This window comes from Carlito syrichta, unplaced genomic scaffold (genome assembly GCF_000164805.1).
Source record: "Carlito syrichta isolate Samal-C Ts95f unplaced genomic scaffold, Tarsius_syrichta-2.0.1 Scaffold304667, whole genome shotgun sequence".
NCBI classification, from domain to species: Eukaryota; Metazoa; Chordata; class Mammalia; order Primates; family Tarsiidae; genus Carlito; species Carlito syrichta.
The window spans coordinates 268923-283908 of NW_007248763.1; the positions used below are offsets into that span (position 1 = coordinate 268923).

A 14986-nucleotide genomic window follows, 5' to 3' on the forward strand; every position below is an offset into this window, starting at 1 on the left:
CTGGATCCGTGTGTCTTGTGCCAACGGAGGGTGCAGAGCGCGGCGTTTAGCCCTTCCCGCGCGAGTCCAGTGGCATGCGGCCGAGGCTTAAAACCGGGAGCCGTGACCTGGGAAGGTGTTTTGGAGGTCGGTTCGGTCCTGCGCCTGCTCCCTGGCCCGGATGGGCCTCTCGCGGTGGCGGCGATGGGTCAGTCCACTGCTGAGCCGCAGGCGTCTTGCCCGCCTTTCCGCCGCCCGAGCCTTTCTCTGTGGCTTAGCGAAGGGCTGAGCTTCCAAACTGCCGGATGGAGGTGGGCTTACAGGCCTGAGCGTGGACAACGTTTAAGAACGAAATTAGGAACGCTCCGTGTTTTTATGAACGAGCACTAAATTCAGCCTCCGCGTGCATGGCTTTTTATGGCTTTATCTGTTTGGGGCAAGGGGTTGTGGGTGTCAGTCGCAGCCCGGAGACCCAGAAGGTAAGGCTTCATGATTGACTCATCCAACGCTGTGGATCTGCTGGGGGAGTCCTGTTCCAGGGTGATTTCCAGAGGACTATTTTTAAAACACTGCAATTCCTTCAAATATACCAAAATTCTAGTGCTGCAATAGGGCTTTTGGAACACGGGAAAGAAAAGATCTCTTTGAACATTAGCAGTGGGACTGAGAGTACCCATTTTTGGATAGTTCTTGGGATTGCCCTTTCTTCTAGGAAACTAGGTGATAAAGAGTCAAAATTAGGCTGTTTCTCTGGATGAGATAAACGATGTCCTTTATGCTGCACCACAGAACTTTGTCGATGAAAAGGGCCTTGTTCAGCTCTCTTGGGTTGGACTTAGGAGAACGCCGAGGTCCAAGCCAGGCAAGTGGGCTGCCCCAGGTCACAGAGCCAGCAGAGCAGGGACTGGTCCCCCAGGCTCCCAGAGCAGGACTCCCCGCCCCGGTGCTGCTGTGAGCTGAAGATAGAGGGAAAAGCAAGCGAGACAGCCCCGGCCTCAGATCCACAGCCCTACAACTCTGCCAGGCCCTACCTCAAGAGCACACTGAAAACGCACCCCTCGGCATTTCTGATTCTCTTCTATGCAACGCTGGTTCCACGGCCTATCAGTCAGTGTCATACCAAAGAGCCTGTGCTGCGTTCTATATGTGGAGTGGCCTTGGAGATGGACACTCTCTTTGGACCAACCAGGTTCTATTTCTGTCTGATATAGTGTGACTGGTACACTGCAGTCACAATTTAATTACACTTTCTCAGCTTTCAACACAGACGAAGCAGAAACCTGCTCTTAGTCATGAAAACGTGGCCCTCCTGAGCCCCTGCCACCCACTCCGACCATCACCTTGCATCCCGTCGTCAAGGGAGAAAGTTGTCCTGATAAACCTGAAGGTGTCGGCCTGGGATGTTAAGCTAACTTGAATTGATTTTGCTAGATTGTATTCACCAATCTGTATAAATCTTTTTTTTGACTTTCAAATGAAGTGTTAGAAAAGATGAATAACTATAAAAAAAAACAGAAAGTAAGTTCACGTGAGGGATTCCAAAGTGTTCAGTTTTAAAAACATAGTGCGGATGTGGCTAAATCACACTGGCATGGGACTTTTTCTGTGTGAGGCCCGCAGCGTCGCTGCTTCTGTGACATAAGGAGCACCTGTGTTAACAGAGTCTTGTGTGTCATGGTGGAACAACTCCCATGCTGTCGACATGGTGCCCAAGTGGGCTGCTTCAAGACAGCCCAGATGTAGGATCCAAAGGTCCATTTTATAAGTTATGATTAGACATGCTCTATCTCTACAAAAATGTTAAAGTAGACAGCAACTTAAGCTATCACATAACATTTTTTAAAAGGAAAACACTAGTTTTGAGACCAATGTGATCCTAAAATTGATACGTATCATTATGAAAAATATTCCATTTGTTTTCACCTGTGCAGTAGAGTGAATTCACTTGCATTAGTCCAGGGTCATAAAACTTTTCTAAAACACCATAGACACCCACCAGTGCTTTAACCAGGGCAACTTGTCATAAATTGTCATCACCCCATCAAGAGTTTTGCATAGGAAATGAGAATGTCTGATTTGATCCTTTTTACATTGCTTAATCCTTGTCTCACCTTAGTTTGGGATCTTGACAATTCAGTCTCCAAACGTATTGATGTTGGCCCTTTCAAAGTTTCTTTGACTTCATTACAACTAAAGTCATTGCTTTAATTCTACTTTGTTGGCTTGTTTCTTCGTCAGCTGTCCGGGAATTACTCATTTTAAGTCTCGCCAAAGGAAACTTCTCAGGTGCTCCCGGTATAAAATGTAAGAATGAGGAGGGCACAGAATGATGATGTGCCAGGAATAACGGAATGGGTCTGTTTTTTGAACTCGTGTTGATAGTCTTTTAATACTCCAGAATAGTGTAACTCACCACTTACTTCTTGATCTGGTGGTAAGTGATTTTAAATGCTCTTCCCTCTTCTCCCCCATCACACATACACAAATATCCCTCCAAACTTGATGTTTCTCGTACCTAAACAAAAATCTAATATGGAAAACCAATTCCTGTGAAGCAATGATGACTGTGTTGATTAGAATCAAGGAACAATCTAATGAGAAATGCTCAAAACAAAGAGATAGGCAGTTACTCAAAAAAAATGATTAATTCACTTTTTGAAGCCACCATTTGGTAAACACTGTCAGATACCATGAATGCATTTTACATGTATTATTTTATGTTAGTCTCACGATAGCCCTGTTTTAAAAGGAAACTGAAGTTCAGACAAACTCTATAGCTTGCCCAATGTGACACAGCTAGTGAGTGACAGAGAGGGGATTAGACCCAGCTCTACCTGAACTGAAAGCTGTTGTCTCCAAAGCCTTTGCCATCAGAGGAATTCAGACCTTTTCAGTCAGTGCTATTCATTTAGATATTTATTGAAAATGTGTAACACATCAGAATCCATACCAGGGACTGCACAGAACACACAGCTGGAAGGGAGCCACGGTCCTTGCTCTTCAACCCTATGTTGCCAGAGAACGTGTTGGCGAGAGGGTGAGATGTGCACGTTAACAAGGAACAGACATGGAGTGGAATATGGCGGGTGCCACAGACAGATGCCAACGCTGGGAAACTCTGAGGAGGGAGAGAAGAATCAGGCTGGAGGGACGTTTCATAACTTCAGATGTGCCCATTTGCCCAAAATGTGCAAAGCATGGTTAGCTGTTGTGGCTTCATACACACATAAATGACAGATTTTCTGAGCTTGATTTTCCCCTGAACTTTACGTAGAAACTGGTGCCACGATGTCAGATATCCACTGCATCAACAAATATTGAGTCACAATTACATGATGTAATTTCTTGTTAACTAGATACAATTTTAGATGCAGAATGTTTGTCCTAGTACTTTCTTACACATTTCATTATATTACACACTTCATTATAATAATATATAACGAACTGGATAAAATAATGTTCTGGTTCATTTAATTATATTTTTATCAACTAAGTTTTCACTTATGCTATATGTACATATACCCACTTTCAAATGATTTAAAACATAAGTACCAGTGAAATTACAGTAAATATCATTTAATTTTTTAGTTACTGATAACTTAGAAAACACTTCTGAACTTGCAGCTACACAAAATTGTATTATTATTATTATTATTATTATTATTATTCATAACCGTCACTGACTGGTGAAGACTTAAAGTACTGGTGAGTAGATTTCGTCTAGTCAAAGACCAGTTAACAGAACAGGTCATCACTAAACAAAAGTGGAGTTTGAAAAATATTGGTGGGTCTGCTGACTGAAACAGTATTCTTTTCTTAGGACTTTTCAAAGGTAGACAGAGGTTTCCCCCAATTCCTATTCAAATGTTTCATTATGATTTGGCTTTTCTGAAGTTATTCCATAAAATTAGTTTTATTAACCAAGAGTTCTATTGAGCAGCACTTCCACACTCCATCCACCAGTCCAACAGTAATTGATTTTCACAATAACGTCCTCATGTCATCACAAGATCCCGAAATGTCTCCTGAGCAAAGAGAGACTGATTCGTGTTCACTATAATTGTATAATTTTATCTATAGATGTGTTTTGTTTTATGGGTCATCCCTCAAATGAACTACTTAAAAGTTTTCATTATTGTATATTTGATGCATAAAACAGATTAATCAGGTTACTGAAGATCCCATGCTCTGTCAAAGCCCCCTTAATACTCCTAGAAGACATGCCCAGGGACCCCCAACCAAGTCTGGTTTCTCACGGGTTCTCAGCTCATCGCCTGAGCAGTGATGCTGACTCCCCGTGAACCCAGGGAGAGCTTCCAGCCTGGCAGAATCACCTTCTCGGTCCATTCCCTTGAGGGCAACTCTAGCAAGCTTCCACCTTTTGGGGTTTCTTCCCCTCTCTCTCCGTCCTTGCCAGGACAGAGAAGTTGCCTGAGTAAAAGTGGCACTGTGGAGAGTAGAGATAGAGTCTGCCAAGGTGCCTGCGTGCCAGGGTCTTTCCCCAAGCCCTGCCCAGATCCTTTCAGATGAAGTCACTGCCTGGAGAATGCCCCGTGCTCCCCTCGGAACCATGAGAACCCAGGTCTGCAGTCTCAGACTGTTCCAGCTGACCTGGGCTCCAACTAAGCTCAGGTGAGTCCCTTCCTCGGAATCTCGCAGGAGGAGTTCTACAAGAAAGGGACTGGCCATGGTGGGAAACTGGGGGCTGTGATGGGCAGTGGAGGGAAACAGCCAGGGGAGGGAGGGGCACACCTCATCCACCGGGGTGCCTGAGTCATGAACATCTGTACGCCTGACCCTGAATTGTACCCCACGTTTTAAAAATAAAATTTAAAAGAAAAAAAAGTTTTCCCATGCCGAGCAGGCATCCATCCCATTAAAAAAAAAGAGCAAAGACTGCACAGGCGCGTGCCCTGGCCCTCCTGCGTCCCAGCGGCCACAGAGCTGCGTGTGTGGGGTCGGCGGTGCCGACAGGACGGAGCCAGTGACCACCTTTCCAGCTGGTTCCACTCCCCTCCTGTCCTGGCCGCTCACTTCCTGGGGCGGGAGGGGTGGCCTAACCCCAGGAGGTCCTTGGGCAAGCACACATTGAAACCCGGACAGAAACCCACGCCCACTAAACCCAAGTTTAGAACAAGTAGATTTTTTAGCGAGGAAAGAAAAATATTGAGGTGAAGTGTTTTTGCTCGTATGCACTTACTTCAGGGGAGTTGAACGTTTCAGCTCATGATTCCTTTCACTATCGTTTTCTAAACAAGGACGCACTTTGCTCAGGATCAAAGTGGAGCCTTGGCTGCTTCTGTTATGGCTTCTCCGCCTGTATAGCAGAGGGTGAAAATTCACGCTGCTTCTGCTGGCTCTTTCCTGTGCTCATAGACCGTTGGAAGATGCCGAGATGCAAATATAGCATGTGTACATATTCACATATGTTCACAGACACGTGCCGGGACAGAAGACAGTGGGCTTTCTGGAGGGAGTGCAACTTGGAAGAAACTAGCCCAGTTTTGAAAGTACTAGTCTTGGTGAGCAAAGACTTCCGATTGTGTTGACGCGAGCCACCTTTGTACTTCAGAACGTGTCTGGAGCACAGATAAACCAAGCAATTCAACATGAGTGGGACTTTGCCGGACTTCTTCAAAATATCAGAGTAGACTAGGCAAAGGGAGTTCGGTTTGCTGGTGCCAGGTTCTTGACAAGACTATTTTAACAAAACTCCCTCTGTGCTTTTGTTTTTGTTTTGATTCCTAGGGGAAAATAAGTTGGTGGGAGACCTCCTGGTCTTAGGAGGGGCCACACTCTACGGTATCTCCAACGTCTGGGAAGAATACATCGTCCGAACCCTGAGCCGAGTGGAGTTCCTGGGAATGATTGGTCTTTTTGGAGCATTTTTCAGTGGAATTCAGTTGTGAGTAGAAATAACAAGAAATTCAGATAGCAGAGGCTACCAGGACTTGGTCTCACAGTTTCAGTTCTTAGAGTGTCAAGGCTGGAAGCCAATCACCAACCTCCCACACAAAGGACTTATGAGATCTTCAAATCAGTATCCTTGTTACCAAATTTATTCTAAATTAAACAGGCTTATTACAAAGCATTTAATGGACTTTGAAGATAATTTGCAAGAAAGCGTTAGAAGTACATTGATTCTCCCAAACCAGTGAGTGGGCTATTACTTAGAAAAGTAGATAATCAAAGCCACAATTTGATGCACTTACAAAAAGGAACATTCTGTTTACTAGTGACCACCACTGCCAAAAAATGGGTAGTTTAAAATTGCCCCTTTTCCTGAATTGTACCCCACATCTTTAAAATAAAATATAAAAATAAAATAAACTCATTGCAAAAAATAAATACATAAAATAAAATTGCGCTTTTATAAATTTGCTCTTTTATTGCCTAGGATTTTGCAGGGTTGAGCCATATTTCAAATTCATCTCTTAGAATTTAGCATTTCTATTTTCCTTAAAAAGGAAAAGATATAATACAGACATTCACTAAGCATCAGAAAGCAACCGTTTTGCCATACTTTTGGAACTGGAGCAAATAAGTCATCACTGATGATTGCCTCTGAATTTGTTGTGAGAGGGTCACACAAAGCATAATTTTCTGTCAGTAAAAGCCAAACATTTTAGCTTCACAGAAGGGTAAAGGATGATAGTCTAACCTCCAATCCAATCTAGCCAAATCCCTTTTTACAGACAAGGAATCCTGACTTTACCAAATCTCTTTTTACAAAGCAAGTACTTTGTAATTTTTTGGTTCAGTGTCTAAAATTATTTATGGAAGATATTTTGGCAGCCCCCTAAACATGTTTTACAAGTGCACTGTTTTCAACAATCCTCCAAATTTCAGTGTCTTGAGACGCTGGTAAAAAACTTCACAGAAAACAAGGCACAGAGATGGGAAGACTCTCTGAAAATGATTTATTTGCGGTTTATTTTGAAAGTATGATGCATTTTAAAGCTCCTAAATCTGGTGCTTCAGCTTTGTGAGAGGAAAAGGAATTGCCTAGTTCAACTCTCCTAGTCAACATTTTGTAGATGGAGTGCTGCTTTTATGGGCTCTTATTCTTGAGTCCAAAAAATATGCTCCGAGCTCTAGCGCTCATTTGCTCCCATTGCGGTCCATTAGAGCTGCATGTGCCCTCTGGGGGACATTGCTGCCAGCATGATGGAGGTGACAGTAGAGTGTTTTTGGTAAATGGGAGGTGTTGAGGGTGTCCCGCAACCAGGTAATGCAGAGTGGATGAGGCCAGCCTTGCCCCTGGTCCTCTCCTAGGCAGTGCGTCTCAAGGTGTGGCACCAGCATCGCATGAGAGCTTTCCAGAAATGCACAGCCGTGGGTCCCACTCGGATCCACAAAGTCAGAATCTCTAGGAACGAGCCCCAGGAAATGCTGTGTTTTAGCTTGCTCTCCAGATGGCTTTCATGTACATACGTCTTTGAAAACTTCAACCCTAGAAATGCTCAGTCAGGGGCTTGATGAAACCTGCAAGCACAGAAACTTTCTGAACCTCACCATTTGCTTTTTAGAAAGCATCTGAGCAAGCAGGAGCAAAGGCTGTAGGCCAACTGTGGGTGAGGAGGCAGGGCAAAGGCTGAGCTCCCCGAGTTCCTGGTACACTCTACCGAGATCTTCAGGGGCGAGCCCGGGCTACCTCGTCAGACTTGCCTCTGTGTGACGGGAAGCACTTTCTGAAAGTCACACGATTGCTTCATGATTTGTATGAATATGGTGAGGGAAAAAAGGGCAGAGTGCATTCTAGTCTTGCTTATCAGGCCACTTTCTTTGAATTTGCAGAGCTATAATGGAACACAAGGAGCTGTTAAAGGTGCCCTGGGACTGGCAAATAGGTAAGAAATTTGCTCACCTAAGGGGCTGTGTTCAGCAAATCTGAGAAATGTGTTTGAAGAGAGACGGGATGAAGGTGGGGCACAAAGAGTGGATTTAGAGTGGTGGGGGACAAGAGAAAGTGATATCCCCTTATCACTTTAGGAATTCCTGCACACTCGAAGACACTGAATGGCATGATTCGTAATGTTCCCTAACGGAGCTTCCACCCATTGTCATCGCCAAGATGCCATCAGGGGAGACACAGAAGTGTGTTTATAGGTTAAAGACCAACTGGAAAGAAAAGATACCCCAAGGCAGTGGTAGCACGCAAGTGACAGCAATTTGCCTTAGCTGAGAAACACTAAAGTGATGTGACCATTGAAAAGTGCCACTCCAGTAAAGGGGAAAAACTGAACTTAACAGAAAGCCACAAAAGGAACAGTGTAATGCACACTGTGAGCCCATAAAGACCTTTTCAGAAGTGAGCAGTTTGCTCATAAGAAATGGTTAATTGATCTCCAAATGAACTTAGAAAAAACCAGACAGACTTTAGGCGAGTTAATAGTCATCCAGGGTGTCCCAGGCTCTACCTGTTTCTAAAATTACTTTTCTCTAAAAAGTATAGGACGAGGATTTAAGATTGTAGGTAATGTTCCAATGATCGATCACAGCAAGCCCTGGAAGGGACTGACATTTCATGCCCTTAGCAGGTATCCCCTCAGTGTCTGTCCGAGACTCATGGGTCCCCACAGTGAGCACTGAGCTTGACTGATGGGAATGCTTAGAAAATGTGTGCAGAGGGGGTGTAAATGGGGGTGGGGCACGGGTACGTACCATGTCCCACATGAAACTGGCAACTTGGGTCATCTCCAGCTTGTGTGAGCTTTGACACCACTGACAGCTTCAGCCAAATTCTGCATCCAAAAGGAAGAACAATTATGAAAAACTTCCCTGCATCACTTCACCTACCTATCCTCAGCCCTCCAGCATCTGAGGCCAACTTGCTCCTGACATCATTCCCTCTAAAGGTGCACTGTAGCTACAGAGTTGTGCCAGGCTCTCCCTCGGTGTTGGCTCCAGTGACTTCAAGGGCTGCCCAGCCCTGGTGTCTGTCCCAGAAACCTGCCACTTAATTTTTCTTGAGTTTTGCTTCAGGATATTATCACTAAGTGAAAATCAACAGAGAGGGGGCTGGGGAGAGAAGAAGGACATCTGGGAAAGGAAACAGCTGCAGGTTTCAGAAGTATTTGCCTTGTGGCCATCAACACCGGGAAGCCAAACGCCACTCGGGCTCGGTAGCACTTCACAGGCAGAGGTCCTGAATATAAATTAATTTGGCATTGATGGTCATAGCAATGATTTTTAAAAGTTCTCTCATTATGTGGATGCCATGTGACATCCACCAAGATTCTAATTCAGTGTTAGTTAAATGTGTCTTCAAAAGATTGTTTTTTCTGGGCCCTCAAATGCTATTGAAACGTCAGTCCCTTATAGTCAAAGATGAGGAAGGACAGTGTAAAAGTGACACATTACAAAGCCATTCATCTAATTCCTGATTGGAAACGAGGCCAAATAGCCTCCATAGCATAGTAGGGTGACTATAGTTAACAATAATTATTGTGTATTTCAAAATAGCTAGAAGAGATTTGGAATGTTTCCAACACAAAAATTTGATCACTGGTTGTGGTGATAGATATCCCAGTTACCTTTACTAGATTATTACACATTGTGTGCATATATCAAAATATCATATGGGCCTAATACGTACACACAGTTATTATATATCAATGAAAATGGGCCTCAAAGGGGAATCAAATATTCATCCTCAATAGAGTAGGGACACAGCTGCTGATAAACAGAAATGCCCTGAACACTTTTTGATGGGTGAAACCAACACCTTGAGTGCATGGAGACCAGAAAGTGAGGGGAGATGCAGGATTCTGGGCACCCCATTCCCTGCCCTGTTCCAAGACTTGGACAAAAATGGAAGGTCTACTCAGTGAGGGAGAGGGTGAGTAATTCCAAGACGTTTTGAGTCAGTTCACCCCTCCCAGCCATGCTCGAGCTGTTGGTCCCATCTGGAAGGAGGAGTCCTGGTTAGGGCTTAGCAATGAGAAACCAGAGCTCAAGTGGAATGGGGAACAAAACCCATGGACCAGCCACTGCTGTGGCAGCCAGTTCCCAGGCAGAAAAAACCCTACCTGCAGAGTGAACCTGACTGGCCTGCCCATCACTGGTAGCTAGTGGAGAAACAGACTAGTGCCTCTCTTACAGAGCAAGACAGAGAGTACAGACTCAGCCCCTGACTGCTGGAGATATTTGAACACTTTTGGATGGGTAAAATATCCTGCCCCCAGCAAAGGTCTCTTTAACATATGGAGACCGAAAAGCAACAGCAGGCACAGAACCAAGCCCCTCATACTCTGCCACGCATAAGCTAGGACAAGGACTGAAGTCCCACCCAGTGAAGAAATGGGGTGAGTGAATCTAAGATGCTCCAAGTCAGTTTACCCCCTTCCAACCAAGTATGAGCCATCACTCACATGCAGCAAGGGCCAAAACTGGTCTAATTTGCTTAACAGTAAGAGTGAAAACCTGCAGGTCACTGGATTGAGCAAGGAGCAGGAGTGAATGCTATTCCCTCTCTCACTGAGCGACAAAATTATAGAAAGAAAAACGGCCTGTCACAAATGAGAAAAAAATCAACAAAAAAACAAAGGCAACCCTCAGAGTCCTAAAGAGATAGCATCCAAAAAACTAGCCATCAGAACATAAACAATGGAAACCCACCACAACAACCTACCCCAGGTGACAGCCACAGAAATCAGAGATTGGATGACAAAAATCAACAGAAGCCAAGAGAAGCCTGCAGTGATTTCCAATTTTAGGAAGTAAAAGCAGAGTTGGCTAACCAGCCTATTCTGAAATAATTGAAATAACTCCACCCATGAAACTAATAACAAAGTAATAGGCATTGGGAGCAGGATAATCCAAGTAGAGGAAAGAATCTCAGAGCTTGAAGACCAAAATATAGAATTAACCAAATCTGTCAAAAACATATTTTTAAAAAGCTCAAAAAGAAGGAGCAAAGCCTCCAAGAAATGTGGGACTATGTCAAGAAGCCAAATCTTCACTTGATTGGTATCCCTGGAACAGAAAGGAAAATGGAGAACACCATGGAACAAGCATCCCATGAGGTCATCCAAGAAAACTTCCCCAAAATCATCAGAGACATAACCATACAAGCACAAGAAATTCAGAGAACCCCTGTATGACATCTTATGAGAAGACCATCCCCTAGACACATAGTAATTTGCCTCCACAAAGTAAGCATGAAAGAAAAAAATCCTAAAGGCAGTGAAATAGAAAGGGCAGATTACCTTCCAGGGAAGACCTGTCAGAATCACTCCAGACTTATCTGCAGAAACACTGTAAGCCAAAAGGGACCAGCCCAATTTTTAATGTTCTTAAAGAGAAGCAATTCCAACAAAGAATTTCCTACCCCACCAAGGTAAGCATCATCAGTGATGTAGAATTAAAATTCTTCCCAGACATCCAATCCTTAAGATAATATGCTGCCTCCAGACCAGCCCTTCAGAAGACACTTAAGAAGATGTTGAACACAGAAAAAAAAGGCCAAGCCCATCCCAAAGGCACACAAGAATTAACAGAGCACACAAAGCACAAGGACACACAAAAATGAAATGATACACTCATCTATAAATACAAAAGGTAAAAGGAAATAAAAAAAACCCCTATGTGTCCTATGACAGGGATAAACTCTCACATTTCGATAATCAACTTGAATGTGAATGGAGTGAATGCACCACTGAACAGACATAGAGAGGAGAAAAAGCATGATCCAACCATCTTCAGCCTCTAGGAAACTCATCTTGCATCAAAAGACACCCAGAGACTCAACGCTGGAGGCTGGAAAACGATCTTTCAGGAGAAAGAAAAACAGAAGAAGGCATGAGTAGCTATTCTGATACCAGATAAAGCAGTCTTCAAGACATCAAATGTTAAAAGGACACTGCATAATGATAAAAGACTCAATCCCCCAGCAAGAATTATTCATCCTAAACATAGATGCACCTGATACAGAAGCACCAGGTGTTATAAAATAACTGCCAAGGAAACTTAAAAAGGAGATTGACTCTCACAAAATCATAGTTGGAGACCTAAATACCCCACTAGCAGCTCCAGATAGATCATTGAGGCAAAAAACCAATAAGGAGATCTGGAACCTCAACTTGATGTTCAATCAGATAAAATTAATAGACATCTACAAAACACACCACCCAAGAACTACAGAGTATACATTCACTCCTCAGTCCATGGATTCAAAAAATCACTATAATACAATGCATCTTGGCAGATCACAATGGAATAAAGATAAATATCATCACCAGCAAGATCCACCCCCCCAGACTCATAAAGACATGAACACTAAACAACATGTTGCTAAACAACTTCTGAATTAACAGAGAAATAAAAAGATTCCTGGAAGCTAGCAAAAACAAAGAAGCATTTTATCAGAATCTCTGGGAAGCCATGAAAGCAGCGTTAAGAGGAAAATTCATAGCATTGCACACACACATCAAAAAAACAGAAAGATTACACATAAACAGCCTAACGTCACACCTAAGGGAGCTGGAAAGACAAGATAACCAAAATCCTAACTTCAGCAGAAGAATCTAGATCACGAAGATACAGTCACAATTGCAGGACATAGAAGACAATGATAGCATAGAAAGTACCAACAAGACAAAAAACTGATTATTTGAAAGGATAAATAAGATTGACAGTCCCCTGACCAGACTGACTAAAAAAATAGAGTCCAAATAAGCATATTTAGATATGCAAAAAGGGAAGTCAAAAGTGACCCTGAAGAAATTCAAAAGATTGTCAAAGATTAATATGAACACCTGTTTGCAAATAAACTAGAAAACTTAAAGAAAATGATGGACTTTCTGACATCAAATAACCTCCCAAGATTGAAACAGAAAGAAATTGAAACTCTAAACAGGCCAATAACAATCCAGGAAATCGACTCAGTCATGAAAAGTCCAAAAAAAGATGGCATCCCAGCTGAATTACAGGACATACAAGGAGGAGCTGAAACAAACTCCTCCGATGCATCTCTGGGTGTCGATCTTATTTATCCTTTCAAATAATCAGCTTTTTGTCTTGTTTTTTTGATGTGTGTGTGCAATGCTATGAAAGTATTCCAGACAATTGAGAATGATGGATTCTCCCCAAATCATTTTATGAAGCTAACATCATACTGAAACCCAAACCCGGCAAAGACCCAACAGAAAAAAGAGAACTATAGGCCAATCTTCTTGATGAAGATAGTTGCAAAAATTCTCTGATCAGATTCTGGCCAATCAGATCCAACAACACATCTCAAGGATCATCTACCATGACCAGATGGGCTTTATTCCTGGGATACATTATATATACATTCATAAGACCATAAGTGTAGTTCAGTACATTAACAGATGGAAACCAAGAACCGCTTGATTACATTGTTAGATGCAGAAAAAAGCATTTGAAAAAGCCCAGCATCCCTTCTTGATTAAAGCCCTTGAACCTCTATGCATAGAAGGAGCATTCCTGAAAACATATATGATAAACCCACAGCCAACATTTTGCTCAATGGGCAGTAGTTGGAACAAGAGAAGGAAGCCCATTCTCACCCCTCCTGTTCAACAAGGTGCAGGAAGTCCTAGCCAGAGTAATCAGACAAGGGAAGGTGATAAGGGGTATCCAAACAGGAAAAGAGAAAGTTAAGCTATCCCTCTTTCTGGATGATATGATTCTGCAACTTGAAAACCCAAGGGAGTCCATCAGAAGTCCCCTTGCACTGATAAATGGCTTTGGTAAAGTTTTGGGGTACAAAGTTAACGTGCAAAACACAGTTGCTTTTCTATACACCAGCAGCAAGCAGGCAGAGAACCAAATAAAAATTACAATCCCATTCATGATAGACACCCCCCCAAAAAAGCAATACCTCGATATCCCCATAACCTGAGAAGTGGAAGACCTTAAGAACTGCAAACTGCTGCTCAAGGAAGTCAAGGATGCCAGCAAATGGACAAACATTCTTTGCTCATGGATTGAAAGAGTCAGCACTGCCCATCCAGTTACCAACATCATGCTTCTCCGATCTGAAGAAGACAGCACAGAAATTCACACGGCAAGAGAAAGGAGGAGAAGAGCACAAGTAGCCAAAACAACCTCAGCAACAGGAGCAAAGTGGGAGATGTCACACTTGCAGACTCCAAGCTTCGTTACTGGGCTGCAGTAACTAAAACAGCCTGGCATTAGTGAAGAATAGGCACAGAGACAGACATTGCAAAGGCAAAAACTTGGTCTCTCAACCAACTTATTTTTGACAAAGCCCCTAATAGGCCAGGCATGGTGGCTCACACCTGTAATCCCAGCACTTTGGGAGGCTGAGGCGAGAGGATTGCCTGAGCTCAGGGGTTCAAGGCTAATCTGGGCAACTTGACGAGACCGTTTCTCTATGATAAGTTAAAAAATCGGCCAGGGTGGTGGCACAGGCCTGCAGTTCCAGCTACGTGGAAGGCTGAGGCGGATCAAGGCTGCAGTGGCCATGAACATCCCACTGCGCGCCAGGCTGGGCGGCAGAGTGAGTCTCTGACTAAAAAAGAAAACCGCTGATAAAATTCACTCAGGAAAGGAGATCATATTTAGCAAATGGTGCTGAGAAAACTGACTGACCACATGCAGAAGAATGAAACTGGACCCCTGCCCATCACCATCTTCAAAAAATCATCTCTAAATAGACCAAAAAACCTAAATGTAAAACCTCAAACTATAAGAATCCTAAAAGAAAACACAGGAAACACTCTTATGTACATCAGAGTAGGCAGTGAATTTTTGACCACGTTCCCAAAAGCGAATGTCAGAAAAGCTAAGATAGACAGGTGGGATCACATCAAACTGAAAAGTTTTTGCACAGCAAAAGCAACCATCCAGAAAATAAAGAGAAAACCCACAGAATGGGAGAAATTGCAAATTATGTATCTGACGAAGGTCTAACATCAAGGATCTACAAAAAACTCAAATGAAGTTAAAGGAAAAAAGACAAACAACCCCATTAAAAAGTAGACAAAGGATATGAACAGACACTTCTCAAAACATGACA

General features: G+C 43.2%; 1 protein-coding gene across 1 annotated transcript in view; it reads left to right on the plus strand.

Annotated features, from left to right (window-relative positions):
* Positions 1-14986, plus strand: part of SLC35F1 (solute carrier family 35 member F1) — a 165389-nt gene that overhangs the window by 106474 nt on the left and 43929 nt on the right. Inside the window, exons 4-7 of the mRNA XM_021713678.1 lie at positions 421-458; positions 819-1168; positions 5726-5884; positions 7777-7829. Coding sequence (XP_021569353.1) covers positions 421-458; positions 819-1168; positions 5726-5884; positions 7777-7829 — 600 coding nt within the window. The remainder of the gene's footprint in view (positions 1-420; positions 459-818; positions 1169-5725; positions 5885-7776; positions 7830-14986) is intronic.